Here is a 25,553-nt window from a genome sequence, read left to right on the forward strand (position 1 = left end):
GTGCCTGGTGGAGTGCAAATCCAGCCCCGAGATCCTGGGCCAGATCAGAACCCTCAGCTTCGGGTCCCAGGAAAGGGCTAGTCCTACACAAGGCTTGTCCCCCATTCCACTCAGCACTTGCTCTGCAACTAGCACCATTTTCCAAGAGGAGACGTCCCTGAGCAATAGCCATGAGTTCCTGAACTTACCAGTCACAGGGCTTGGGGCTTCTGCTCTTGCCCTTGGGCCAGGCACATACCCTCTGCCAGTCTGCACTGGCCCCTCCCGGCAAACTCACCAGCTCCCCTGCGGTACATCCCTTAGCCCCAACAAACGTGCGCTCCCCGCCCACGTCACAGTCCTGTGACAGAATTAAGACGCCACCAACCCTACTGCACACAGAGATGACCAGATTAACAACTTTATTCGTCAACTACAAAAGGGCTGGTGTTTGTTCCAAACGGAGTTGGTAGGCTGAGCCACAGGGAACTCGGGTGGTCCCCGTGGAGGACAGTGAAACGCTGCGCTCGGTCGGTCGGCCCTGCTAGCAGGCGGGCCACAGATCACACAGCCTCCTGAGCATCCGAGGACAGAGGACAGAGGCCAGGCGGCGGCCACAGCTTCCGAACATCCAGTGGTTATGCTCACAGGGCCCAAGAGTTCAAACAAACGAGGCACCCCCTGCTCGGAGGGCTACCATGGCCAGGCCCGGGAATACCAGCTCCACAGCACCCGCCGTGGGCACAGAGCAGGGCGCTCAGCACTGGAGCCCTCTGATTACGAAGGGTTCCGTGGGCGGCAGCCCGTCAGCAGAATGAGCCAAAAAGCAAGAGGGACACAGCCAGGAGACAAAGGAGCAGGCGGGGCCGGCGGGCGCAGCTGAAACGGCTGGGCCGAGGGCCAGGGTGGGAACATCCCGCCTGTCGTTGGCACTGCCCTGCTGAGCTTCAGTGGCCCCAACCAAAACGGCACGAATGCCACCTCCCTGTCCACAGAGCGAGGACACATCTGGCACAGCCCCAGCCACACCACAGCCACGTCGATGCCACCTCTCTCGAGCCTGTGCCCCAGCCTGGATCTAAGCAGCGCGCTGGGCACAATTCTGACACCCGGAGGCGTTCGCCTCTCGCCGTGGAGGCACCCTGTTCAGAGAAGCTGAACGTGTCCCGTGTCAGAGCTGGGGGGTGAGCGAGGGTGGGGAGGCCACGCCTGCCCCCCGGAAGCGTCCCCCACCCTGCCCCGTTCTCTAGGACCGGGCTGGGCAGGCAGAGCGCCAGTGCTCCCGGTGGCAGCTCCTCCGTCATCATGGACAAGCTTTTGTGTGTGTGCTGGTCTGGTCACTGGGTGGCCGTGGGCTGGTGGTAACTAGAATCAGCTGGGAGGAGAGTGAGGGGACCAGCAGTCTGGGAGCAGGACAGGAGGGTTGGGGACAAGAGGGAGGCAGGCTGAAGGAGGACCCAGCCAGCTGGGTGTCTGCCCCGGCCAGAGAAAGCACACCTCTGCCCAATAGCCCACCCTAACGGAGGGCTCCAGGCCACAGCTGGGGAGGCTGGGTCAGGGCCCACGCTGCCTCTGGGGCCTGACACCCACCCCGCTCCAGGCAGTGATCCTTGAGGGCCTCCTGCTCTGTGCGGGCCTCCAGACCTGGGTTCGGGCCATTCCCTGTTGTGCCGCAGCAGCCATGCTGGGGTGACGTGGCGGAGTTACGGCGGGAAGGAGGGGTTCCACCCCAGCCTGGCTCAGAGGAACCCCTCACCCCCACCAAAAAGAAGTGCTATGAGCATGACACTGAGCCGGTGACACCCGTCCAGGCCAGCAGTGCCCCAAGACCCAGTAACATTCACGGTCCACGCAGGAGGCGGCCGGAGGCTCGGCAGAGCCGCAGAGCAGGAGTTGCCCTGAGCAGCCAGGCAAACAGGACTGTCGCCGGGAAGGAAAGCCACCAGCTTCTCTGGGCCAGTGGCATGGGCTGGAGTGAAGGGCAGGGAGGGCCCCACAATCCAATCGCCTCTCCCCTCCACCATGTACAGGTCACAATGTAAGAGCTTTTGGCATTCCTGTTCGGGGCTTAAGGAGAAAGAGGGAGGGAAAAGAGGAAGCCAGTGCTGTTGATCCTGCCAAAAGCCCCGAGGCCCAGGAGGGGGCCCCCGAGCCGGAGCAGCAGCACTACACCTGCAGCCCCGCCGAGGCCCGCCCCAGGAGGCTCCGGGTGCACAGCAGCGCTGGGAGGGGCCCGCAGCTCCTGCAGCCCCTAAGTTCTCACAGAGACGCACACGCAGACGGACAGCTCCTGGAGGCCGGGCCAGCCATGGAGGAGGAAAGGAAGAGAAGACAGACTGCCAGGGCCCCGAGTGGCCATATTCCTGCGCACACACACACACACACACGCACACGCACACGCACACAAGTACGAGAGAGAATAAAAAGAATACAAACTGAGGGCCCCGATGTACAAAAACTGAGTGAGGAAGAAGGCGGGCGGGTGGCAGGAGATGGTAGTGCTCCGGAAGCTGCCGTCGTCCTCGGCCTATAAGTTAGAGCCCCAGGAATCAGGGCGGGGAATGCTGAGCTCCGGCTGCGGCCTGGGAGGGTGGGCGGTCTGGCCCGTCGGATGGAGGTGGCCGGAGCATGAGAATCCTTGGCGGGAGGAGAAATTCAGCAGCCACTGGCAGGAGTCATGCAGGCCCCCTGGGTCTTCACCTTGTGACGCTGGCCCCCGCGCCGCCGGCCCCCGCTGCTGGGCTTGAGCTGGAAGAGAGAGGAGCGTGAGGAGCAGCGGCCCCTGGGAGCGGGGAGGGCAGCACAGGAGCAGGGGCAGCAGGTGACAGGCAGGTGGGTCATGTGGCAAGGGTATGAGCGCTCAGAGAAGCACACAGAAAGCAGGAACCACACCTGCCCCCACTGATAGGTGGGAAGAGAAAGGAATGACAGAGCAGAGGAAAGCTAGGGGAGAACAGGAAGAACAGGTGCAGCAAAGCTTCCTTCCCAGAGGCGGGCGGCTGGAGAGACTCTGAAAGGGAAGAACCAGGAGAGAGCTGGCAGGGGATGCTGAGTGACAGCCACAATGACACACGGCCAAGCCACCGGCCCCTCAGGAGGTGTCATATTGGGGGAGGGGACAGGAGAGTCTATAAGGCAGAGATTTTCAAACCGTCTGGACACGGCACCCTCACCTTCACACATAAGTACTATCCTTACTAGGAAAGGGGACTCGGAAATGTGGGAAACTCTCAAGTGCCCATCAGGACCATAAATTGCTTCTATGTAGGCCCCAGCTCCAAGTTTGAAAAAACGGCGCCTTCAGAGGCAGACAGCGCATGCTCAGAAAGCACCCGCGCCTGGGGCTGCACAGACGTGGCAGCAGGCAGAGGCTGCGGGCTCACACGTCACCCTCTGACAGCCGCACCCATCGCCCTGCCTGCACCCCCGGGTGGTCAGGGCCCGGACGGCGGGGAGGCATGCTCACCGTTGGCTGGAGACTGCTGGACGCGGCGGACTGCGCGGCCCCCAGAGAGCCCGCTTCGTCTCCCGGGGGAGGCACCCCTGCGGGCAGCCCTCCAGGGGGGGCCCCGTCTTCTCGTTTGGTCAGGGGGCCTTTTTTCGTTGACTGCATCTTAATCTGCTGAGGCTTGGAGTTCATCGGGGAGTTGTTGGTGGTCTGCAGGAGCTGCAGGAGCCAGGGGTGAGGGTGAGGCTAGAGCTGCAGGCGGTGCCAACAGCTCAGTGGCCGGCTCCCCTGCCCTCAGGGACTGCTCACTCCCAGCCTGGCTGGTCCTGGGCGCCCAGGTGTTCTCTCCCGTCCAGAGCTCCATCTGATCCCCTGCTCTGGCTGCTCTTCCTGCAGCCAGGGATCCTCAGCCCGCCCACTCAGCCCAGCTCCCAGACAGGCCCTGTCTGCCAGAGCCGGTAAGCTGGACTCCGGGCTCCCATTCAGGCTAAGACTCCTCAGAACATCAACTGCATCTGCAGCCCTAGGACCTTGTGGTCCCTGGAACCAGAGTCTGGGCAGGTTTTAACCTCAGGCCCAGCAGTGACTGTCCCAGCAGCCGGAAGCCTCTGCAGCGTGGCTGTCCCCGGGAATGCCCTGGTCCGGCTCTCCCGAGGCAGGAAGGGCCCAGGCCCCAGCCGGTCAGGAAACCCCGCCAGGCCTCTCCAGAAGCACCTGCTGTGCTGGCGGGCCAGTGACCCTGGCGTCTGCGGGGCAGCTGAGATGGCCAGCCATACCTTGGTGATGGTGCCCACAGCCTTGGTGCGGCCTTCCCGGAACACCAGCCGCTGGTCTATGTGCAGGTACTCGGGGGTCTTGATGAAGCGGAAGTGCACCGTGGCCTTGTCCCCAGTGCGCAGGCAGTCCTTGTCCATGCTCAGAATGGTGGCCGTCTGCCTGATGCTCCCACAGTGCACTGTCAAGGGAGCCACCGTTAGCCTCGGGGCAGGGGAGCAGAGTGAAAGCATGAGATGTGCTTGAGCAGCGGCCGGCTAAGCCTGGGCAGGCCTAGGGGAGCCGAGTGAGCGGAGGCTGCACTGAGATCTGATCGCCTCGAACTCACCTGCCTTTTCCTCCAGTTAGACCCCACCAGCCTCCGGGCCCACGGTCCTGGCTCCTGAACACAGGGCACCATGTTTGCATGTGCCCCTAACCTGCTGGCTTCCTGAGGGCAGGGCCCTTGCCTATCTGGCCTTTGTCCCCAGCACCTGGCAACACCTGACACAGAAGTATTCGGCGGACACCGAGCGGCACACAGCCGGCACTCAGTTTGTCTGCAGGACTGAATTAACGCTGCAGCCGTGGCGGAAAAGGGAGCGACACTAAGCAGGAAGGAGACCTTGGATGGAGTTGAAACTTTTGTGTTTGGGTCACTGGAGCACTTTGTAAAGAGAGCTAGAGTGGGGGGCTCCTGGGCTGGCACCCCTTTAGACACCTACCCATGGCCTGGTAGCGCGGGCTGATGGTGGTGGGGTGGTGGAGGACGAGGATCTCGGCCTCAAACTCCCAGGATGCTTGGGGATTCAAACGCGGGGAAACCATCACCATGCCCTTCCGGATGGATGAGCGCTTAATCTGCAAGAGAGGAGCCCAGAGCTCAGGCACCTGTGCCTTCGGCTGCAGCCCTGGCCCCAAGGACTAGCTGGCCTTCCGGGAATGAGGCCGCCCACTCGGCCTGGCCCTCACTGCCTGGGCCATGGCCTTCCAGGAGGTTTTAGCTACTCAGGGTCATGCAGGAAGCGGCATCTCAGTGGGCTGTCAAGGACGGGTAAGAGTGAAGTGGGTGATGAGAGAAAAGGCAGGTAAGCAATGGGTGGAGGAACAGGGCGAGTATGCCATGACTGTGGGGGTAGAGACAGCCCATGTCGCTGGCTCATTTGGTTGGCGGAGGTCGGTGACCTAGAGCTCGCACTCACCCCATTCCTGGGGACAGGAGGCGGAATGGGAAGAGGAGCTGGCATGGACCCCAATGGCCCTCAACACAGCAGGGAGATGCCTGCCTGACCTCACCACTGAGCTCAGGACACCCTGCTCAGGCGCTGGAGGGAGAAACGAGCTCAGGAGGCAGCAGCCTGGCTCAGGTCCCAGCTCCAGCACGTACGCCTGCGCACTCCTGGGCATGGCGCTCAGGCTGGCTGAGCCCCGTGCCTCCTCTGGAGGGGAGGTCAGTAAGCCTGGCTGGCAGAGCAGCCATGAGGACCGGAGACAGCTCCGGGCCTCGTAAAACACGGGCTCTGAGGGGAGTCAGAGCGTTACCGACACTCACCTTCTTCAGCGCGAAGGAGGCCGTCTGGCCCCCGCGCACCTCCTTGACGGGCATGCGCTTGCGATGGATGGATTTCACAGCGATGGACAGGAAGTTACCCAGAGGATCCGGGCCCAGCAGCAGCGTGTCGTTCAGCTTGATCAGGCCCCTGAGTGTTGTCCCTGACACCACTGTCCCCACACCCTGCAGAGAAGACCTGGCCCAGTGAGTCTATCCCCACTCAGCCCCTTCCACCACCCACCCAACCCAACGCCCCGGGGGGTGCCCGCCAGCCTGCCCCTGCTCCTCCAGAGCACGCACCGGCACGGAGTACGTGTCATCGATCTGAAACTCGGCCGGCTCCTCCTCCCGGTAGCTGGTGCGGGGGGAGAGGAGGTTGAGGAACATCTTCAGCAGATCCAGGTTCTCGCCCGTAACGTTGGAAATCTGGAATATTGGGCACATCCTACGTGGAGGGTGAATAGAAAGACAGGCGCTTAGGAGGCCAGCCTGCCTGACAGGATTTTGCAGCGGGAGGGCTCCTGGAGGCCCACTACCCCTCATCCACCTCCCCCAGTTCTTCCCCTCTGGCCCGACTCTAAGGCCTTCTCCTCTGATCAGTTTTGTCTCTAAAATCTGGCCCCTCCTCTCCGTCCCTCTACCACTGCCCTACTGCAGGCACTCACACTGCTTCTTCCTAAAGTGCACGCATGCTTGCTTAAAACCCTCAATCCTCTTCCCATTACAGAGAAAACAGCCGGCATCCCTCCTCGCAGCATTCTGCAGGTTTATTTCTCTTAAATTCCTATATTCCTGCCAGACCGGAGGACTTACTTTCTTCAAAAAGCCTGATTCTTTTATGCTCCCTTATATTTTTCCACTCTGATCCTCCTGCCTCAATTGCTTCCCTCTGATCCAACTACCAAATCCTTTCATCCTTCAGGGCACGCCTCAGCCCTGCTTCTTCCAGGAACCTTCCCAGATGGGCACTCCACTCCTCTCAGCGCTTGAACTTTTGTGTTCCTGTTACATGTAACTATGTCTGACTTGCGGTCATTTATCTCAGTGGCCTCAAACTCCTGGAGATCAGGAATTATATATCCCCATAGCTCCTAGACTAGTGCCTGCACAGAACAGGCACCAGAAAAACTCAGTGAATTATTGTAAAATGGGGGCAGCTGCCCTGGCTGGTGTGGCTCAGTTGGTTGGGCATCGTCCTGTGCACCAAAGGTTGTAGGTTTGATTTCCAGTCAGGGCACATACCCAAGTTGCGGGCTCGATACCGGATAGGGAATGTGCAGGAGGCAGTCAATGTTTCACTCTCACATCGATGTTTCTCTCTTTCCCTCTCCCTTCCTACCTCTTTCTAAACACACACACACACACACACACACACACACACACAATTTAAATAAGATATTATAAAATGGAGGCAACTGAAATGAACTCCCTCTGCTGGTCAAACGGTGGTACTGAAGACACTGTCAGGGCAGAGCCAAGCCAGAAGGCAGATGGCTCTAAGCAGCCCCAAGACTCTGGGAGAAGGAACAGAGCTGACAAAGTTCAAGGAGTATCTCTGACCAAGGAGCTGACCACCTTGAAGACAAGGCTAGTGCCCGAGTCAACCCTGAAACCTCAATGCTAAGGTGTGAACCTGGCACACAACACACATCCAAATGTATTTATAGAATCACAGGATCTGTTAATGAGCAAAGGCCTAAAATGACTTGTGATTGGAGAGTTTTTGAGAAACAACAGTATAAAAACATAGAATAAGTTATAAAAACGGCAGTTTTCTATTACACACGGGCCAGGCACAGTGCTAAGTGCTTTCCAAAAGCCATTTCCAACAGTTACGAGAGCCCTATGGAGAGGGAACATCATTCCATCTCACAGACAAGGACTCTGAGGACTCAGCTGGGATTCCCACCTCAGCGAGGCTAGCTCCTCAGACTCTGAGGCGCCTGCCAGCCTGGGAGACCTTGTGCTGAGACCACGGGAGTCCACTTCACCCGCCTGTGCCGCCCCGAGGGAGTGCTCTCCGCCCATTACCTCTCAGAGCTGAAGTTGGAGGCGGTGACGATCACATCATCCTTGCTCTGCACCAGCACAGGGATCTTCCGGCAGCCTGGCGACTTCAGCAGGCGCTGTAGCAGCTTCAGGGTTTCTTAAAGGGTGGAAGGAACAGAATTAGGGGACACAGGCTTCCTTTGGCCAGGCTTTTAGGGCAAGACAGGTCCACTCATCATACTGCCAGCAGGAGACAGAACGTTAAACGCCACAATGCCTGGAGAAGCAAAAGGGAGGACCCAAACTTTGGGTGGATGCGTCCTGCTAGAGTAGAAACAGAACATGATGGGCCTGTCCGCGGAGGTTACGAGTCTGAAGCCCACTGGCTTTCCTTCATCTCTAGAAGACCCGCATCCTGTCAGTGATGGGGGAAGGCGAGGGTGGTGGGGCGTCCATAGGGACAACGTTCTCAGAATGCTCTGCTTCCTGGGGAAGAGATCTCTAGGCCATTCAGACACCTGCAGAGGTCCCTGTGGGCCCTCCCAAAGGACCGCTCTCGTTCTCTCCTCCCACCTGCAGCAAGAAGGGAGAAATGCACCAAGGCCTCATCCTGCACCTGTTTTGAAGCCTTTGGTGCTAAAACATTATCAGCCTGGCCGGCGTGGCTCAGTGGTGTAGCGTCAACCCTGAACCAAAGGTTACCAGTTTGATTTTTGGTCAAGGCACATGCCCGGGCTTCAGGCTCAATCCTCAGTAGTGGGCGTGCAGGAGACAGCCGATCTATGATGTTTCTCTCTCATTGATGTTTCTATCTCTCTACCCCTCTCCCTTCCTCTCTTTGTAAAAGAAATCAATGAAAACATATTAAAAAAGCAAACAACAACATTACCAAACCCTCTGCCGCAATGTTGCCACATACCTCCAGCTTACATGGTAAAACCCAACCCCTTCTGTCTGAGGCCATCTGAAAGGAGGTGCCAGATTAGAAGCCTCAAGAATCCTGCATTTGGAACCAGAAAGAAGAAAGTGCAGGGGATAATCCAGGCTATGCTCAGACCAAGAGCTGAGCAGGGAGAAGGCAGAAGGTTCTGGGCTGATGGGAAGCTCGGGCGAGGTCTGAGCACAAAGTAAGGAAGCTGAAGGCTCAGGGCGGGAGCCCTGGGAGCAGGCACCACGGAGCCACAGGGGTGGCAGCCCCAAACACAGGGACTGCTGCTCGCTGGAGGCTTCACTTACCTTGCAAGATGTTGGCAGGACACATATCAATCTTGGTGACCACCACAAACACAGGCACATTGAGTGCCAATGCCAAGCCCAGGTGCTCCTTGGTCATCCCCACGATGCCAGCATTGCTGCCCACCTGCCCCAACACAGAAAGAACTATCAGGGCAAGGGAGACAGAGGTTGCTGCTGGTGGCACAGAGACTTAACGACCGCTGACGGGAGAACGCTCCCATCTCTGAGGCGGCATCAGAATTGGACACAGGGCACAAGTCTCAGGCCAGGAACTAAACGGCTACAGATGAAAGCTGGGCTCGGCACAGATTGCTTTAACCCGATTCAACATTGTGGGCTATCAAAACCTGAGGAGACCTGGGAACAATAAAAGACAAGTTCACAGAGTGCGGAATCTGAGTGAAGGTGAGGGAGGGTGGGAAATAATCAAAGACCTGGTATGCATATAGGCATAACCCATGGACACAGATAATAGGGTGGTGAAGCCTGGGGTCAAGGGCAGGCTGGAGGAAGTCAACAGGAGGAGAAAGGGGGACATATGTAATACTTTCAACAATAAAGCTTTATTAAAAAAAAAAAAAAAAAAAAGACAAGCCCAGACAATCTGGGAAAACAACAGTCTAGGGCAGGTGTCGGCAACCTCCGGCTCCAGAGCCACATGCGGCTCTTTGAAGCTTTACCGCGGCTCCAACAACTGGCAAGCCCGTGTGAAAATGAAGGTAACGTCTTACAGCCCTGACGTGCTGACACTGTGCACTGAGGTTCAGGAGCAAAAATCCCATTAACCAGGTAAATTAAATATTTTAATTAGCTATTAATTTGCAAAAATATATTTTACATTGTTAAGTGAAAAAGTCCTTTTTTTCTTCAGATTGACAGCTAACTGCACGATCCGGTATACAGCATTAAGGTAAGAAACAATATATGCAGTGTAATATTTGTTTTAAATGTCGCAATGGTTTTGCGGCTCCCGGGTTTTTTTTTTCCTTCGGAAACGGGTCCAAGTGGCTCTTTATGTCTTAAAGGTTGCAGACCCCTGGTCTAGGGTCATCAAAGTGAACTGCGTTTAACAGCCCTGGCTCTCAGTGTCCCCATCTATAAATTGGGGGGATAACATCCACTGTAGGGGGTCACTTCAAGTTTAAATGTCCTAACATGTCAGAGGTCCAGCACACAACTAGCATGAGTCAGGTGCTCAAGCAATGGCTGCTATTATTACTGTCACTACTCCTTTCCATAATAAAGGTGTTTAAACATCACCACAGAGGCTGGTTAAATGAATTAGGGCACAGGCACAAGTGGGCCGGCCGTACCAAAAAAGAGGAAACTTACCTACCAATGTGGGATAATCTCTAAGATATGTTGTTGTTGTTTTTTTAATATATTTTATTGATTTTTGACAGAGAGGAAGAGAGAGGGATAGAGAAATAGAGAGTTAGAAACATCGATGAGAAACACCGACCAGCTGCCTCTTGCACACCCCCTACTGGAGATGTGCCCACAACCAAGGTACATGCTCTTGACCGGAATCGAACCCGGGACCTTTCAGTCTGCAGGCCGACGCTCTATCCACTGAGCCAAACCGATCCCGGCTGTCATGAGATTTGATCATGCCAGTTCACAGATGAGCCCAATGACACAGATGTCCCATACCTGTGCTCTCACCTACAAGACACTGCCATTTTCCCTCCCAATTTTTCCTATTCCCTCCAACCTTTCCCGTTCAACCCAGACCTGCTTTAGTCCTGCCCAACCTGGGAAAGAGAGAGCTCTGTTGCTTTGACGATCCCCCTACTCTTCTGGAAACAGACTGCCATAGAATAATAATAAAATATTTCATTATTCTCTACAGAAAATTTTAATATTTATATCTGGCCCAAAAGTCAGATAATATTTAACATTTCATATGGGTGAAGATGTTTCCAAAAATTGGCCTTTCTCACTGTAGTTTATTTAGAAAAGTGCTCATTTTAAACTCACTTATGTCTATACCTTTCTTTCTTTTTTCAATATATTTTATTGATTTTTTACAGAGAGGAAGGGAGAGGGATAGAGAAATAGAGAGTTAGAAACATCGATGAGAGAGAAACATCCATCAGCTTCCTCCTGTGCACGCCCCACTGGGGATATGCCCACAACCAAGGTACATGCCCTTGACCGAATCCAACCCGGGGCCTTTCAGTCCACAGGCCGATGCTCTATCCACTGAGCCAAACCAGTTCCGGCATATACCTTTCTTTATTTAAAAAATACATTTTTATTGATTTCAGAGAGGAAGAGAGAGGGAGAGATGGAAACATCAGTGATAAGAGAGAACCATTGAACGGCTACCTCATGCATGTCCCACACTGGGGATCAAGCCCGAAACCTGGGCATGTGCCCCTGACCGGGATCGAACCCGAGGCCCTTCAGTCCACAGGCTGACGTTCTCTCCACTGAGCCACACCGGCCAGGGCTATGCCTTTCTTAATACCACCCCCATATGCCCTAAGGACCCTCCATTGACCCCCTTAGAGAGCATGTTTCCGTAGCCCAGTCCAGGCTGATAATGCCCCCTGCGACGATCACAGGTACCGGAAGTGAGGTCCCACTGCAATCCCAGGAAGCCGGGGCAGAGCCCACAGTGTTCACCCAGACGCTCCGCCTCTCTCTGCTCTCCAGCCTGGGGAGGCTCCGCCTGGGACCCTGTGTTTGCGGGACAACTTGGTGCGTTCACTCTGAACAGATGCCTGTGTTTCCGCACTTATTAATGTGAGCAGCCGGGGGGACCGGGATGTGGGGAAGGGCTTCGAGGACTTGCCGGAGGAAAACGTGCTCACTGTTCTGTCTGTGAAAGCTGGGAAGCTGCCACCAAAGTGGTGGGCCTCACAGAATCCCACTGTCCAGCCAGGAAGATCAAATACAAGTTTAGCACATGATCCAACACCGGCCTCTCTCCCTTTCCTTTCCAGTTCAAACGAGCTGCTCACAAATCTACTCCTGCCGGGCTGTGAGCTCTCCGGAGCCCGGCCGGCCCGTTCACTGCTGCACCTGCAGGCGGCATGGGGCCAGGCACGCAGCACCTCTCAACCAGTGCGCTCATCCCAGGCTCCGGAGGGGGCCGCCTCTCAGGGGCCTCAGGACTGCTGTTTGGGCTCCCCTCCCCGAGGGTTCCACCTGGCACCACTCCTCGAAGTCCCCAGAAGAAACCATTTCTGAAGGTAGTAAGTAAGCTCCTAGGAGCTTGTGTCTCTCCAAAAAATGAGGGCTCTGCAAATACCCTGGTTTTTCCTTAGGGGATCCCTTCTGAGCCTCACCTGGAAAACCAAGTTACACCCTTGGAGATGACCGTAGAGCTCAGAGGACCTTGGCAAAACTATCACCCTTCCCCAGTGTCAAAGCCCCAAACCCACGGGCTTCAGCCTCAGGACAATTTCAAACCTGTGCACAGAGCCCGTCCTCCACGGCCGCGGAGGCCTGCCGAGGCCGCACTCACCATGAGCATGCAGAAGTCGGGCAAGTGGCCCGTCATGCCGAACACTGTGGTCTTCAGGTATTTCTCGTGGCCGGCCAAGTCAATGAAGGTGATCACCTTGGTGGATTTCTCACAAATCTTCGTCCACTCCAGGCTGCCACCGTGGCTGTCAGGCTTGTTCACCACGTTGCCTTCGCTGTCGAAGCCCAGGATGTCGTTGCCCACACTGCTGGTGCGGCCGGATTCGATCTCGTGTTTGTGGCGGAAGAGTTTCTGGCGGGCAAAGCCGCGGCCATTGTCCAGCTCCCCGTGTGTCAGGACCCCCAGAAGCGTGCTTTTGCCAGCGTCCACGTTGCCCACCACGGCTACCCTGCGAGGACAGGAACCATACATCCACGTGAGAGGTGCTGGGTGAGTGAAGAGAAACCCCAACGGAGTCTGCAGACAGGCTTGCCCCGGAGCCTCTCGCTCACTGCTCCTCCTCCTCCTGGGTGAGCCAGGGGAGTGTGCTGGAGGCATTCTCCAGGGGCTGGAAGGGTTCTCCAGGAGGAGCTGGGCGCTCACCACAGTGGCTTTCTCCCCTAACAACCCCTATCTTCCCCAAAGCGGCCGGAGAGGGGCCCAGAGCCGAGAGAGGCACAAAATGCCCCCTCCATTCCCCGGTTTCTAGACTCACAGCCCACAGAAGGAATGGCTGGCCTCTCTCTCACCCTTCCCGAGTGGAAGTATTAGGGATGGGAGGTGCAGAAAGAGCGAAAGGTCTATGGTGTCTCTGGACACTCTGCCCCCGAGCAGAGGGGAGGGGTGAAGCGGACAGCTAGGAGTCAGAGGCTCAATCAGCTCGTGCTGAGGGCCCTCGGCCTCCTCACCTGACCTCCAGGAAGTCATTGTCTCCCACTCGCTTCCGGACCAGGTAATCCCGCACACGGCCCCCGGCTTCCTGCCGCTCCCGCAGGAGGATGACGTCGGCCTCTATCTGTTCGGCCATGCTTTTCACGGTGGCGTAGGAGGCCTCCATGTCGGCTTCACTCAGCCCGTACTCAGTCCCATCTGGTGACAAGAGCCCAGGCATCAGAGTTCCCACAAGCCACACAGTCCAGCCCTAACCACGGCCCCACCCTGGGCACCAGAGGACATGGCTCTCTCCAGCTGACACTTTTAAAAAACGTGGGCACACGCAGAGTTAATCGATAATAGTGCCACAGCCTGCCCATTAAGCAGGACACTTATTGATTCATTCCACACTAATCACTGAGACTCTGCCTGGGTTTGATGCGAAGCCTCATGCCGAGTCCTGGGAATACAGGTGCCCTTAGCGAGCTCACAGCCCAGTGGGAGAGACAGGAAATTAATGAATGGCAATACAACGTGAATGTTATACTAGAGGACTGTACAAAGAGAATGGGAAGTTTGAGAACTAGCACTGCCTGGGAAGCGGAGGCAGCGGTGCAGGCTGCTGGGCCTCCGAGTGTGAGAATGGGCTTGCAGAGAGAGGAGGAGAGGCGGCCCGGCAGGGCTAAGCATGGAGCATGGCAGGTCAGCACACTGGGGGCCAGCAGCAGCTCGGTGTGCTGGGAGCGGGATGTCAAGTGGCAGGAGACCACGGAAGAGGTGGAAGCGGTGACGCAGACGGACGTTAGCAGCAAACACACTGTGCACCGGGCAATGGGAAGCCCCGGGTGTCCGGGCCGGGGAGCGACATGACCTGACCACGGCCGTTAGAAAGATCTCGGGCAGCGGTAAAAAGTGCACACCGACAAGTGAGACCGGAGCGGGGAGCCCCGTTAGGAAGCCATTCTCATAATCCCGCAAGCGATAATGAGGACAGAGACAAACGGAAATGGGGGAGAACTTGAGAATGACTTTGGAAATAGAATTTGACTGAGGTAGCTCCAGTGAAATGTCCAGCAAGCGGATGGAAAGATGAGTCTGAGCTCAGGATGAGGAAGGGAGGAACCAATTAACCAATCATTTATTGAGAGTTTATTTATGACAACTCCCATCAGTGCTTCCACTTGATGTCATCATCTCCACAATCACTCCTCCAGCCTCTCTAATCCACCAGCATGGGCCTAATCTCTTTTACTGCCTCCCAGCACCTTGACGCACCTCTCTCACCCTCTCTTCCTCTTCCTCCTACTTCTCCCCTATGGACAAGCTCAGTCTTTCCTAAATTAGGAAAAGGAAACCCATCCTCACTTCCCCTGCTTATCTCTTAAGCAACCATCTCCTCTATTCCTCCTTTTACACTGAGCATCTCAAAAGAGTAATTGAGACTTGCTGACTATCACCATCCTACCCTGAAGCTTATAACTCTGGAAGAAACTAGTTTTCAAGTCCTTGATGCCTGTCTAACCCACATCCGATGCCCCTTTCTCAACCACAACAGGATTTGGCACTGCTCGCCTCCCTCCACCCTGCTTGCCGGTCGCATGAACTCTCCTGACCCCACTCCCCTCTCTGGCTCCTTTCTCTGTCTACTCTGTGGCTCTTCCGGCTCCTGTCCTCAAATGCCAGGCTTTCCAGTAGTCAGGCGGTGGTCCTCCTCTCTATCCTCTGGGCATTCCCCTTGACTATCTCACACTATGGCTTCAACTGTCATTTAAAAACCTACAAAAAATAAAAACAAGTACTAAACACTTTCATTTCTAGCACTGTCCTCTTCCCAGGACTCTAGAATGAATTCCCAATTGTAGGATGACTCTTGGAAGCCTGATGTCTAATCTCAACAACGCCAGCCCTTCCCCTTTAAACAACAGCAAAAAACGAACACCATTAATGAACCACTCTGGCCCTCACTGCAGCCATGGAGGGCACTCCTCCCCCCTGTAACAGCGGGGTCAGCCAGAGCAGACTCAGCTGGCAGAGCTGGAGGGCTGGGTGAGTTCAAGGCTTCTGCTCCAGACCTCGAGCCTTTTCCGCTGGCGAGGGATCCTCTAATGCCAGGCCAGTCCCTCCTCTTGCCTTCGCCATCCCTATTCCTGAAGACAGCACCTCCTCCCAGCCGCCCAAGCTGAATGCTCCGCTCCCGTCCACTGATTCTAGCTTTATGCCTGCGCTTCTGTCTTTGTCCCTGCTCCTCTCTTTGGCCAACCCAACACCACAGTCTGGTTCAGGCCCTGATTCTACCTCAGTCACCACAACAGACCCCTCACTGGTCTTAGCAAATCCAGTCTCTGTTCCTCCAACCCATCCTGCAGAGACACAAGTCCATGCTCCCAGGCCAGTGGTCGGCAAACTAATTAGTCCACAGAGCCAAATATCAACAGGACAACGATTGGAATTTCTTTTGAGCTTAATTTTTTAAACTTAAACTTCTTCTAACGCCACTTCTTCAGAATAGACTCAGCCAGGTCGTGCTATTTTGTGGAAGAGCCACACTCAAGGGGCCAAAGAGCGACATGGGTTTCGCGAGCCGCAGTTTGCAGACCACGGCTCTAGACAAAGAAGCTCTCATGTTGTCACGCCCTAGTCGAAGCTGGGAACGGCTTCCCAGGCCCCGCAGGTTCAGCTTCAGTTCCTTAGAAGCCTCCACCCCCTCCTCAGTCCTGTCCCATCCCCTCCCCACGTCCCTGCACTTCTCCAGCTCCGCACCTTCGCTCATGTGTTTCCCATCCTACAAAACCCAGCACATCTCCTACCTGTCTGCTCTCTATGGCCTTTCCCACACACCCAGCCTGTGGAATGGTGCTCTGGATGCACGTCTTCCCTCACTCCATAAGCGACTCCAGGGAAGAAGTCAAACTCAGACATCCCCTGACCCCCCATGTGGGACACCTTTCCTACGTAAAGTTCTCAGAGTTTGTAAACGCAAACCAGATGAACTGAGGAGTTGGCACATAGTAAGCATTATAAAAATGTTATAATGCTGAGGAGTTTCCAAATGTACGGCCAACTGAGCTCTGGGCATCTGGGCCAGAGAACTTGCTGGAAGTGTTCCTTGGACAAGGCCTGCTAATCCTGCCATTCTTGCCAGATCCCCAAATTCTGGCCATTGATTCTGACACAACAAAAAGCAATGCTTTCAAGTAAGTGCTGCTCCACACCTGGCGGCGATGACCAATACCGCCGTGTCCATCCCGAGCTCAGAGAGGGTCCCCGTCCTATCCCCCTTCTCCTCACTCGGTAGAAGTGGAGACAAAGGCCAAGGAGAAAAGCCGCAGCGGTCCAATTACCAAAGGGCACTGTCCTCCCACACCTGACCCTCAATGAGGCCTCAGTCCTGCCACCTGACTTACCTTTTCTACATGCGCTCTCCTGCTCAACGTGATGCGAAGGTTCTCCGAACTTTCAGGGTAAAAGCCTAAACCCTTTGGTATGGCATTCAAGGATCCTCCTAACTGGCACTCCCAACCTCACAGGCTACGCTCCTACGTTCTGGATCCCCACTGGCCCACCATATCCTCCACAATGGCCACAGCCTCTGCCTCTGTGCCCGTGGCGTCCTCCGCTCACTCACTCTGCCTTCCTTTACCCAGAAAACCCCTACCATCCTTTACAACCAGTTCAAGGGTCACAGCCTCTCTGAAGCTTTTCCTGACTCTCCACCAAGACTTAAAATACGCTTCCTTTGTTCCCTGGACTTTTAATACAGTTCCTGGCTCTTAGGAAGTTGTAACTTCATATCTGACAAATTAACAAGATTCTGCCCTAACTAGTCTGGCTCTAATAAATAGAGCCTCAGCCTGCGGACTAAAGGGTCCCGGGTTCGATTCCAGTACAAAGGGCATGTACTTTGGTTGTATGCTCAATCCCCAGTAGGGGGTGTGCAGGAGGCAGCTGATGGATGTTTCTCATCGATGTTTCTCTCTATCCCTCTCCCTTCCTCTCTGTAAAAAATCAACAAAATATATTAAAAAATAACAAGATTCTTTTTGAAAGCAATCTCATGGTAAATCAACTAAGACCTAGAACCCTTAAAAAATTATTACTGCAACTATTAATAGTAGCTAACATTTATATAATGCTTACTATGTGCCAAGTGGTAACCTTCACCATGACACTACTCTCTCCCCTTTTTAAGATAAGTTGGAGCCAGTAGGCAAATTCAGACCTGCCAGACTCCAGACCCTGAACTAACTACGGGGCCAGGCTGCCCCCTTGTGTAAGCTCAATCTTACAGGAGGAATGTATACTTACAGGGCAGAAAGTTTCATGCCTAAGTTATTCACACAGAATTTCTCTGAGGAGGGTGCGGAAGGATGTCATTGTCCTCGTTTTACAGGCAAAGGATGTGATACAGAGGTGAGGCGCCAGGCACACACAGGGAGCAGGTGCTGGAGCTGACCCCTGGGCCTCCCATCTGGCTTCGTCCTCTGTTTGATGTTCAGCTTGTTTAACTAGTTATGACCTCGACATGATTCCAGCAGGAAGGAGTCACTGTGGATCTAATAACACCCAGTTGATAGATGCAAAGATAATGCCTGGGTGTGTAGATGTGTTAATGAATGTCTGACATCGTATGCTTTGTCATGAACGGGTTAATTAGTTGTCAGCCGCCAGGTTATGGGAAAATTCACTAAGAGTCCACATTAAAGAACTGGGGGCAGAGGAGGGTCTTCAAAGAACAGTCCCCCCACTTGTCAAAATTGATCTGGATGTGGTTTCTTCAGTTCTACAAGCGTGAAGTGGTCTCTGATGGTCCATCCTATCAGAGAAGACCTACTGTGTGCCTGACACAAAGGTTTCAAACGAGCAATGATCACCAAACGAGTGGCTTTTCCTGAACCCAGCTCTCCTTGGCCATCTCTCTAGCACTTGACAACGCTAACCAACCCCCTCCCTTTCTTGACATGCAAAGGGTGATAAGGCCAAAACCAAGCGGTGGCAGCAAAGATGGAAAGGAAAGGACAGATAAGAAAAACATTTCAAAGGAAGGCACAGCAGTAACTGGAGATCAAGCCCTTCTTCTTTGTGTCACTTTTGAGCATTTCCAAATAGTACTGTTCTCTACTGAGGTCATTTGTATGTATGCTATCTTTCCTCCTTGGGACAGGGACCAGATTTCAGTATCCAAAACTACTTTGCAACAGTATCAAGCCTTCAGAAGATACTTAATAGGTATTTGCCAAATAAAGAAGGATATTGAGATCTTCTCCATCTTAAACTCAGTCAACAAAAGAATTATTATCTGCCTTTACAAAGCCTACATTCACAAAGAGAGCTGTTCCTTTAATGATGCACCCAGCCCCACTGAGGCTGCCGGCAAAGATGACAGACAAGTTCTGGTACAGGCTAAGTTCATACTCATCAGAAGCCCAGCTGTCATTCCAGCATGGTGTCATAATGAAGATGAAGGCAGTAGGCCTTGTTGTTGAAAGGATAAAGGAGAAATGACTGGGGACGGGGACGGAATACCCAAGACATAAGTGGGATTCTGTTATGGAAGCTGCCCTCCTCTGCAACAGCCCCATAACAGTGAAATAAGCAGGCTGGAGTACAATGACCAGTTCCTTCCAGAATGCTACAGAGTCTACACGTCTGATGGGAACTCCCAGGGAGAAGAGGGGGCTTCTGTTAGCACAACTATCCACACCGCGTGGTCAGCGTGCAGGACTGAGTGATCAGTGTGGTGTGGGGCAAGACAGCCTTGCTAAAGAGAAGAATTCCATTGTCTCCTCCTTGCTGATATCAAGAAGGATCCCCTAAGTTCCCTGCTAAGCAGACAGTAAGTAGCAGTGGGCTCTGTAAAGTGGGCTGCCGGGAAGACTGAGTTCTAGGCCCGTGGCTTGCTCTATACCTGGGGCAGGAGTTCCCTTGCTTTGTGCTTCGTTCCCCTTTATGCAAATGGAGGCAGAAAAGAAGCATCTGTAAAACCGCTTGGAAAGTGAATCTTTCAAGTCAAGCATATTATGACCAAAAAAGTGGGAATTAACATTATCACATACTTTTCTATCCTCCCAAACAGTTCTGCAGACACTGATCAAGAAAATGGGTAAAGGATGGGAAATGTGCTCTAAATAATGTTTAAAAAGTAAAGTGAAAGGAAAACTATGCTCACCTGATCCCTGCCCAATGACATATATGGTCTCTCCGCATCCCTCGTCCATCCTCTCCCACATCTGCCGAAGTAGGCTGTCATACTGCTCTGATGTAGGGCTCACTAGAACCAGCTAGAAAAGAAACCAACAGCCTTAGGACCACACTTCCTAGAAGAGCACCACAGCCAAAGCCCTGACTGGACCCCACGACGCCCTAATCTAAAATAGCTACCCAGCCCCCTCGCGCCCTCTGCCATCCGTACATGGCCTTTGAGCCTAAGGCCTCATATGTGTTGAGTTTTATAATGTACTAAAATGACTACTCTGAAACACACCACAGAGAGGAGGGTGTGAGCAGCCTGCCTCCAGCTGCTTACCAGGAGGGGAGGGACTAACAGTGACTGAGAATCTGACTCTGTGGGTAGAAATTGATGAGCAATGCTGCACACCCACGTGCCCAGGTCTTCCAGCTACAGCTTGCAGCTCAAAGGACAAAGCTCTCTATACCTCCATGCCCTCCACCCTAGACCAGTGGTTGCCATAATAACAAAAGAATTCTGTTCCATTTTTCCTTGGCTATCTTGTTTTTTATTTCTTCAACAAAACACCATTACCACTAAGATGGGCATTAGCACGATCATTTTCTAAATCTGTGACAATAACATTAAAAGTATCAACCACTTATTTGGAGAGGTCATTTAACAATAGCCATTCTCTAGCATTCTTGGGTGACCTTGGACAAAGAGCTTAATCTCTCTCAGTCTCATTTTTTTTCAATTTACAAAATGTAGATAATACCACCTGCACCTTTAGGCCACACCACATGTAACATGTAAGCATCAGTCCAAAGCTCAGTGAATGGTAAGTATAGTTTTCTTCACAATCATTCAAAAAAACAAAAAAAACAAAAACCTTCTTGGATGAAACTAGCCACTAATTATTTCTCACTTGGGAAACTTTCAAAGCCTTAGATCTCCACATATAATTATAGCAAGTGCAGAACTTACAGCTTCTAATCTTTTCCTCAAGACTCAATCTATCAACCCATTCCTTTTCTCTCTCTACATGGTCATTTTTCTTTTCAATATCACCAATACTTATATACGTACAGTTTCTCAACTTTAAGATAATGAGGTGGCCTTCCCCCGCTATTGATGAAGAACCACTTCGCTATTCTGGAACATTAAAGAAGTTGGTCAGGAAACGAAGGTATTACTCTCTTTGCAACACTGCCCTGCAATTTCCCACTGTTTTCAGGTTTCTTCAGCAACTTGACCGTGAACTGACATCCAGCTGGTCTGCCTGAGTCAAGCACCTCTCTCACAACTCTCCAGTTGACTCATCCGAGCTTGTACCTGTGGCCTGAGTGCTGCCTGGGTCTTTTGCATCTTGTCTCATTGCCTCCCCCATATCCCAGACCTTCCCTCTCTCCCAGCATGGCCATCCTCCTATGGCATTAGAGGCACCAGATACGACCCCTAGCTTCTAAGAACTCAGCTGTCACTCAACAGAGAAAGAGCAGCCGAAACCGGTTTGGCTCAATGGATAGAGCTTCGGCTTGGGGACTGAAGGGACCCAGGTTCGATTCCGGTCAAGGGCACGTACCTTGGTTGAGGGCATATCCCCAGTAGGGGGTGTGCAAGAGGCAGCTGATCGATGACTCTCATCGATGTTTCTAACTCTCTCTCTCTCTCCCTTCCTCTCTGTACAAAATCAATAAAATATATATATTTAAAAAAAAAAAAAGAGAAAGAGCAATTGAAACTTGGTTGCTGAGGTTGCAGGGGCAAGTTTTCTCCAGTATGGGCCAAGTTTCATGCAATTTTGCCCCCAAAGGCTGTGTAAGGTCACAAAAATCTTTATTGCAATTTTCCAGCAACAGGTAGGATTATAGCAAGTGCAGAACTTATTGGTGTTGGTGTTCTATCTTCCATCCGCTGCTGTTAAACTGCATAGGGGATGATCAGCTCTTCAGTTCACTTCATTTACTGAACAGTTGTGTATTAGGCACTGTACTAGGTGTCTTATATGCATCTCTCATTTTTGCAACCATCTGTATGTAAAAGATCATGTAGCCAAAGAACTGAGAAGCGAAACTTTCCTAAGGTCACAGAGCCTTTGGAAGTGGCAAGGCAGGAAAAGAATCTGTTAAAAACAAAATTCAACCAAATAAACTTAAAGATCTAATTGGCTTTGTTAGTGATGCATGAATTGTGCAGCATCCCACTTGGCAAATAAAGAGACCCACTCTGAGCCGAAACTGGTTTGGCTCAGCGGGAGAGCATCCGTCTGCAGACTGAAAGGTCCCAGGTTCGATTTCTGGTCAAGGGCATGTACCTTGGTTGCGGCACATCCCCAGTAGGGGGTGTACAAGAGGCAGCTGGTCAATGTTTCTCTCTCATCTACGGTTCTAGCTCTCTAGCTCTCTCCCTTCCTCTCTGTAAAAAATCAATAAAATATATTAAAAAAAAAAAAAAAAAAAAAAAAAAAGAGAGAGAGAGACCCGCTCTGAGTAGTAAAAGTGGGAAATTCTTACAGGAAACTGAGCCAGATAGAGAGTTGTTAGACCCCCTGGCAATGGGCAAGGAGACACGGGTGTTGCTCTTATATCTGTCAGGGACAAAGTTAGTTCATCCTAGCTTGGTGCCTGTGTTGGTGGCCAGAGCTATTCATGCCTGGGCACATACAATTATATGTATATATAAAGTTATTAGAAAAATAACTTTAAAGAAAAGACTGTTTCAGGCCAGCTGACTAATGCTGGTGGAGAAGGGTGGCAGGGGGCTCCTATGCAGGTTACCTGTCTAGTGTCCAGGAGGAAATCTAGCAATCTCCAGCCCCATATTCCACACCTAGGAGGGGCTGAAACCGCAATTAAGTTTTGTTTTACTGTCTAGGGAGCAAGTGATCCCACCGTGGGCCTGTTTCTTTTCTTTTCTTTTCCTTTTTTTTTTTTTTTTTTTTTTTTTTTTTTTTTTTTTTTTTTTTACCAGAACCCAATCCTGTCTGGCTCCCAAGTTAGCATTCTTCCTCTTCAGCGTCTTCAAAACACAGTCACATCTTATACTTCATTTTCACCCCCCACGATGCCAAGCAGAAGGTCAGACCTTCCCTCCTGTCCACCTTCTCAAGAGCTCAGAGGACACGATTTGAAACGTCCTTCATTGTTGCATTCATACAAGTTGTGGTTCCACTCCCAGGATGGCGAGATTACAGGTCAGGTCCAGCTTTCAATTTGGTTTGGGGTGGATTTGCAAAGCAGACATAGCTCAGCCATCCTTCTCCCCGGACGAGCGACTACTTTCTGTTTCCTTTCCCGACGCCAGGAAGAGACGCCTCCCCGCCCCGCTTCGGACCTGGTCCTCCCGCGCCTCCACTCAACCTGCCCAAGCCCCGCCGGCGCCCGGCTGCCGCGGACAGCCCAGAGGGCCCCTCTCGGCATCGGAGGAGGTGGCACCGTGCGGGGCGCAGCCGGTGTCGGGCACCCAAGTTCCACGTGGCGCAGCCGAGGGGCTGCGATCTCCCCGGGAGGCGGACGGCGGGAGGCCGGGTCGGAGCCGCCGGGAGACGGACGGCGGCGGGGGGCCGCCCGGGGCCGCCCATCGCCCGGGAACCCCCGGCGCCGTCCGCACCGGCAGGTGGGCGGGCTCGGCCCCTCCCGCTCCCGCCCCCGCAGTCGCCCGGGAAACGGCTCGGCCCACCTCCGGGTCCCCGGGCACCTGGTCCCATTTAGCGCGGCTGCCGGCGCCCGGGCCTACCTTGTTGGTGAGGTCCAGCTCCGGCTCGCCGTTGAGCGCCTCGCCGTCCTCGCTGCAGTCCGAGTCGTAGCCGTCGTGGAGCCGGGCGGCCGCCGCCGCGGCCCTGGCCGCCCCCGGGGAGCTGGGCTCCGGGGCGAACATAGAGGCCGGGACCGGCGAGTCCATCGGGGAGCGACTCCGCTCCGCCGCCATCTTTAATAACTTAGGCTAATTCGTACCCGGCCTCCCGGCCCTCCCCCTGTCATTTGCCTAATCTATGCGCGGCCCCGCCCCACGCCTCTTCGGGGTAATTTATGCGCAGCTCTTTCGGCCGCGTGGAGGGCGACACCTATCGCTAGCTCAGAAACAATCGGCCAGGCTTCTTAGCCACCAATCGCTGCCGCGCTTTCAAGTACCTCGTGAATAATTAATGAGGCCCTAGCCCCAACAACAAATATCTGAGACGTCACGCGCTCGGATCGCCACTTGGGCGGGGCAGCACTGTGTCCACGCTACCAGCCTGGAGCCTTCCCGCCAATGGGAGCAGGGGAGAGTAATGACTGACACAGAAGCCATCCAATGAGGAGAAAAATACACACACACACCGTTTACCTTCACCTATCTTCCCGCCCCTCGTTTCCAGAGGCGGTGCTCAAACAGTCGGCGCCAGAGCCTTCGGATGATGGACAGGGGCAAGGCCCAATCCGGTCACCGGATAGGTCCCGCGCCTTGGGCCACCGCCCACGGAGATTGTAAACTGCACAAGGCGCGTCCCACTCAACTCAGTGGCTCAGGGCAGTCCCTGGGAGAGCTCGGTCCCATCTGGTGGCAATCTCCAGGCAATTTTGATGGTAGGATTGGATCGATGCCTGGAATACTATAGCAGCCAGAGCAAGGCAAGACATTTAATGAAACGCTGACCTTAGGGAGAATTCTCCATTCACTGTCTCTGCGGAGAGAGCAATTACACGACCAAAAAAGAGGCAGCAAGCTTAACAGAAGCCAGAAGCTCCTGTTAAAAAGAAATAGACCCAAAACGGAGCCACTGTGGTAAGCTGCACCAAGACGCAGTATGCAGTTTTATTCTCTCCCGAGGAGTGAAATTTTAAATCAATCAGTCTGCAATTTCCTGATCACTTGTGAGGTAAGCTGCCTGAAAAGATCCCTCTGCCTTCCCCCAAAGCAAGGTGACCTAGTCTGAAACAACCCATTCTTTCAACTTCCTTGGCCCACCCTCCTGCCTATAAGAACCTTCTGTTTTGTACAACTACGTGGGGCTTCCTTCTATTTGCTAGATGAGCTGCTACTGCCAGTTCCTGAATCATTTAATAAAGCCAATTAGACTTTCAAATTTACTCGGTTGAACTTTTGTTCTTAAACACATCCCACGACATTTATTTATTTTTATTTTTTATATATTTTATTGACTTTTTTTACAGAGAGGAAGGGAGATAGAAACATCTATGAGAGTCAATGATCAGCTGCCTCTTGCACGCCCCCTACTGGGGATGTGCCTGCAACCAAGGTACATTCCCTTGACCGGAATGGAATCAAACCGGGACCCTTCAGTCCGCTGGCTGACGCTCTGTCCACTGAGCCAAACCCGTTTCGGCGTCACCACATTTATGAACTGTGGACCTGAGATCTAGCTAGGGTCTGTTTAAGGTAGTTTCCTATGGATTATTTTTTTCAGTATCACCACTTGTGGAAAGTCCCAATCCAAAACACCATCAACCAAGTTTTAGTATATTGAATTCCTGTTTCAAAAGTCTGAAAAGTTTGAGGAAATTAGGGATTAGGCCCATGGTCCCAGGGAGCAAGCAAGAAAGCAGCCGTCCAAGCTTCGGGGTTTGGAACACAGGATTTAGTGAACCAAAGGCTGGCTTTCCGTTTTGGTAAGGAAAGCGGCAACCTCGTTTTGTTCCTGTTTTCAAGTCTTCAGTGTACAAACACAGCTGGGAACCCTGGGCAAGAAGTCACCAACTCCAAATGTCTTGGTACTAGTTCTTCGAATGTGTTTTTCCTTTGTGGTTGGCTAAGCTGCTCACCACTGTCCCATGTATTTCTCTATGAGATAGTTACAAATAAAACCTTGATTTGTCAGAAAAGCAAACTATCAAGGCACTGTACTTTAGAATAGTTGATATTTAATATTTTACTAATAAACTGGCTTGTCCAGAAGGAGTTCAAGTTCAGAATGTGCTGACACAGGATGGGATACTAAAAATCATGCTCTTACCCAGCAGGTGTGGCTCAATGGTTGGGCGCCAACCCATGAACCAAGAGGTCACCCTTGGGTTCCCGGTCAGGATACAGGCATGAGTTTCGGGTTGATCCCCAGTAGCTGATCCTCAGTAGGGGGCGAACAGGAGGCAGCCGATCAAAATCAATGATTCTCATCATTGATGTTTCCTACCTCTCTCCC

At 53.2% G+C, this 25,553-nt stretch overlaps 1 protein-coding gene across 2 annotated transcripts; it reads right to left on the reverse strand.

The window, feature by feature from the left end:
- Nucleotides 1-380: 380 nt before the first annotated feature.
- On the reverse strand, nt 381-24,190 carry GTPBP1 (GTP binding protein 1). 2 transcript variants are annotated; one of them, XM_036457398.2, is made up of 12 exons: nt 23,150-24,190; nt 19,412-19,523; nt 13,281-13,461; nt 12,433-12,781; nt 8,958-9,081; nt 7,764-7,878; nt 6,033-6,177; nt 5,733-5,915; nt 4,906-5,041; nt 4,204-4,382; nt 3,446-3,646; nt 381-2,727 (listed from the first exon to the last, which is right to left on the reverse strand). In XM_036457398.2, the coding sequence occupies exons 1-12, from the start codon at nt 23,339-23,341 to the stop codon at nt 2,635-2,637; spliced, it is 2,010 nt and encodes a 669-aa protein (XP_036313291.1). In that variant the 5' UTR covers nt 23,342-24,190; the 3' UTR covers nt 381-2,634. The 2 variants fall into 2 exon arrangements, with proteins under 2 accessions (XP_036313291.1, XP_036313292.1); XM_036457399.2 differs by lacking the exon at nt 23,150-24,190 and adding an exon at nt 22,515-23,075.
- Between the last annotated feature and the right edge of the window lie 1,363 nt (nt 24,191-25,553).

This window comes from Pipistrellus kuhlii, unplaced genomic scaffold, assembly GCF_014108245.1.
Source record: "Pipistrellus kuhlii isolate mPipKuh1 unplaced genomic scaffold, mPipKuh1.p scaffold_m20_p_3, whole genome shotgun sequence".
Lineage (NCBI taxonomy): Eukaryota > Metazoa > Chordata > Mammalia > Chiroptera > Vespertilionidae > Pipistrellus > Pipistrellus kuhlii.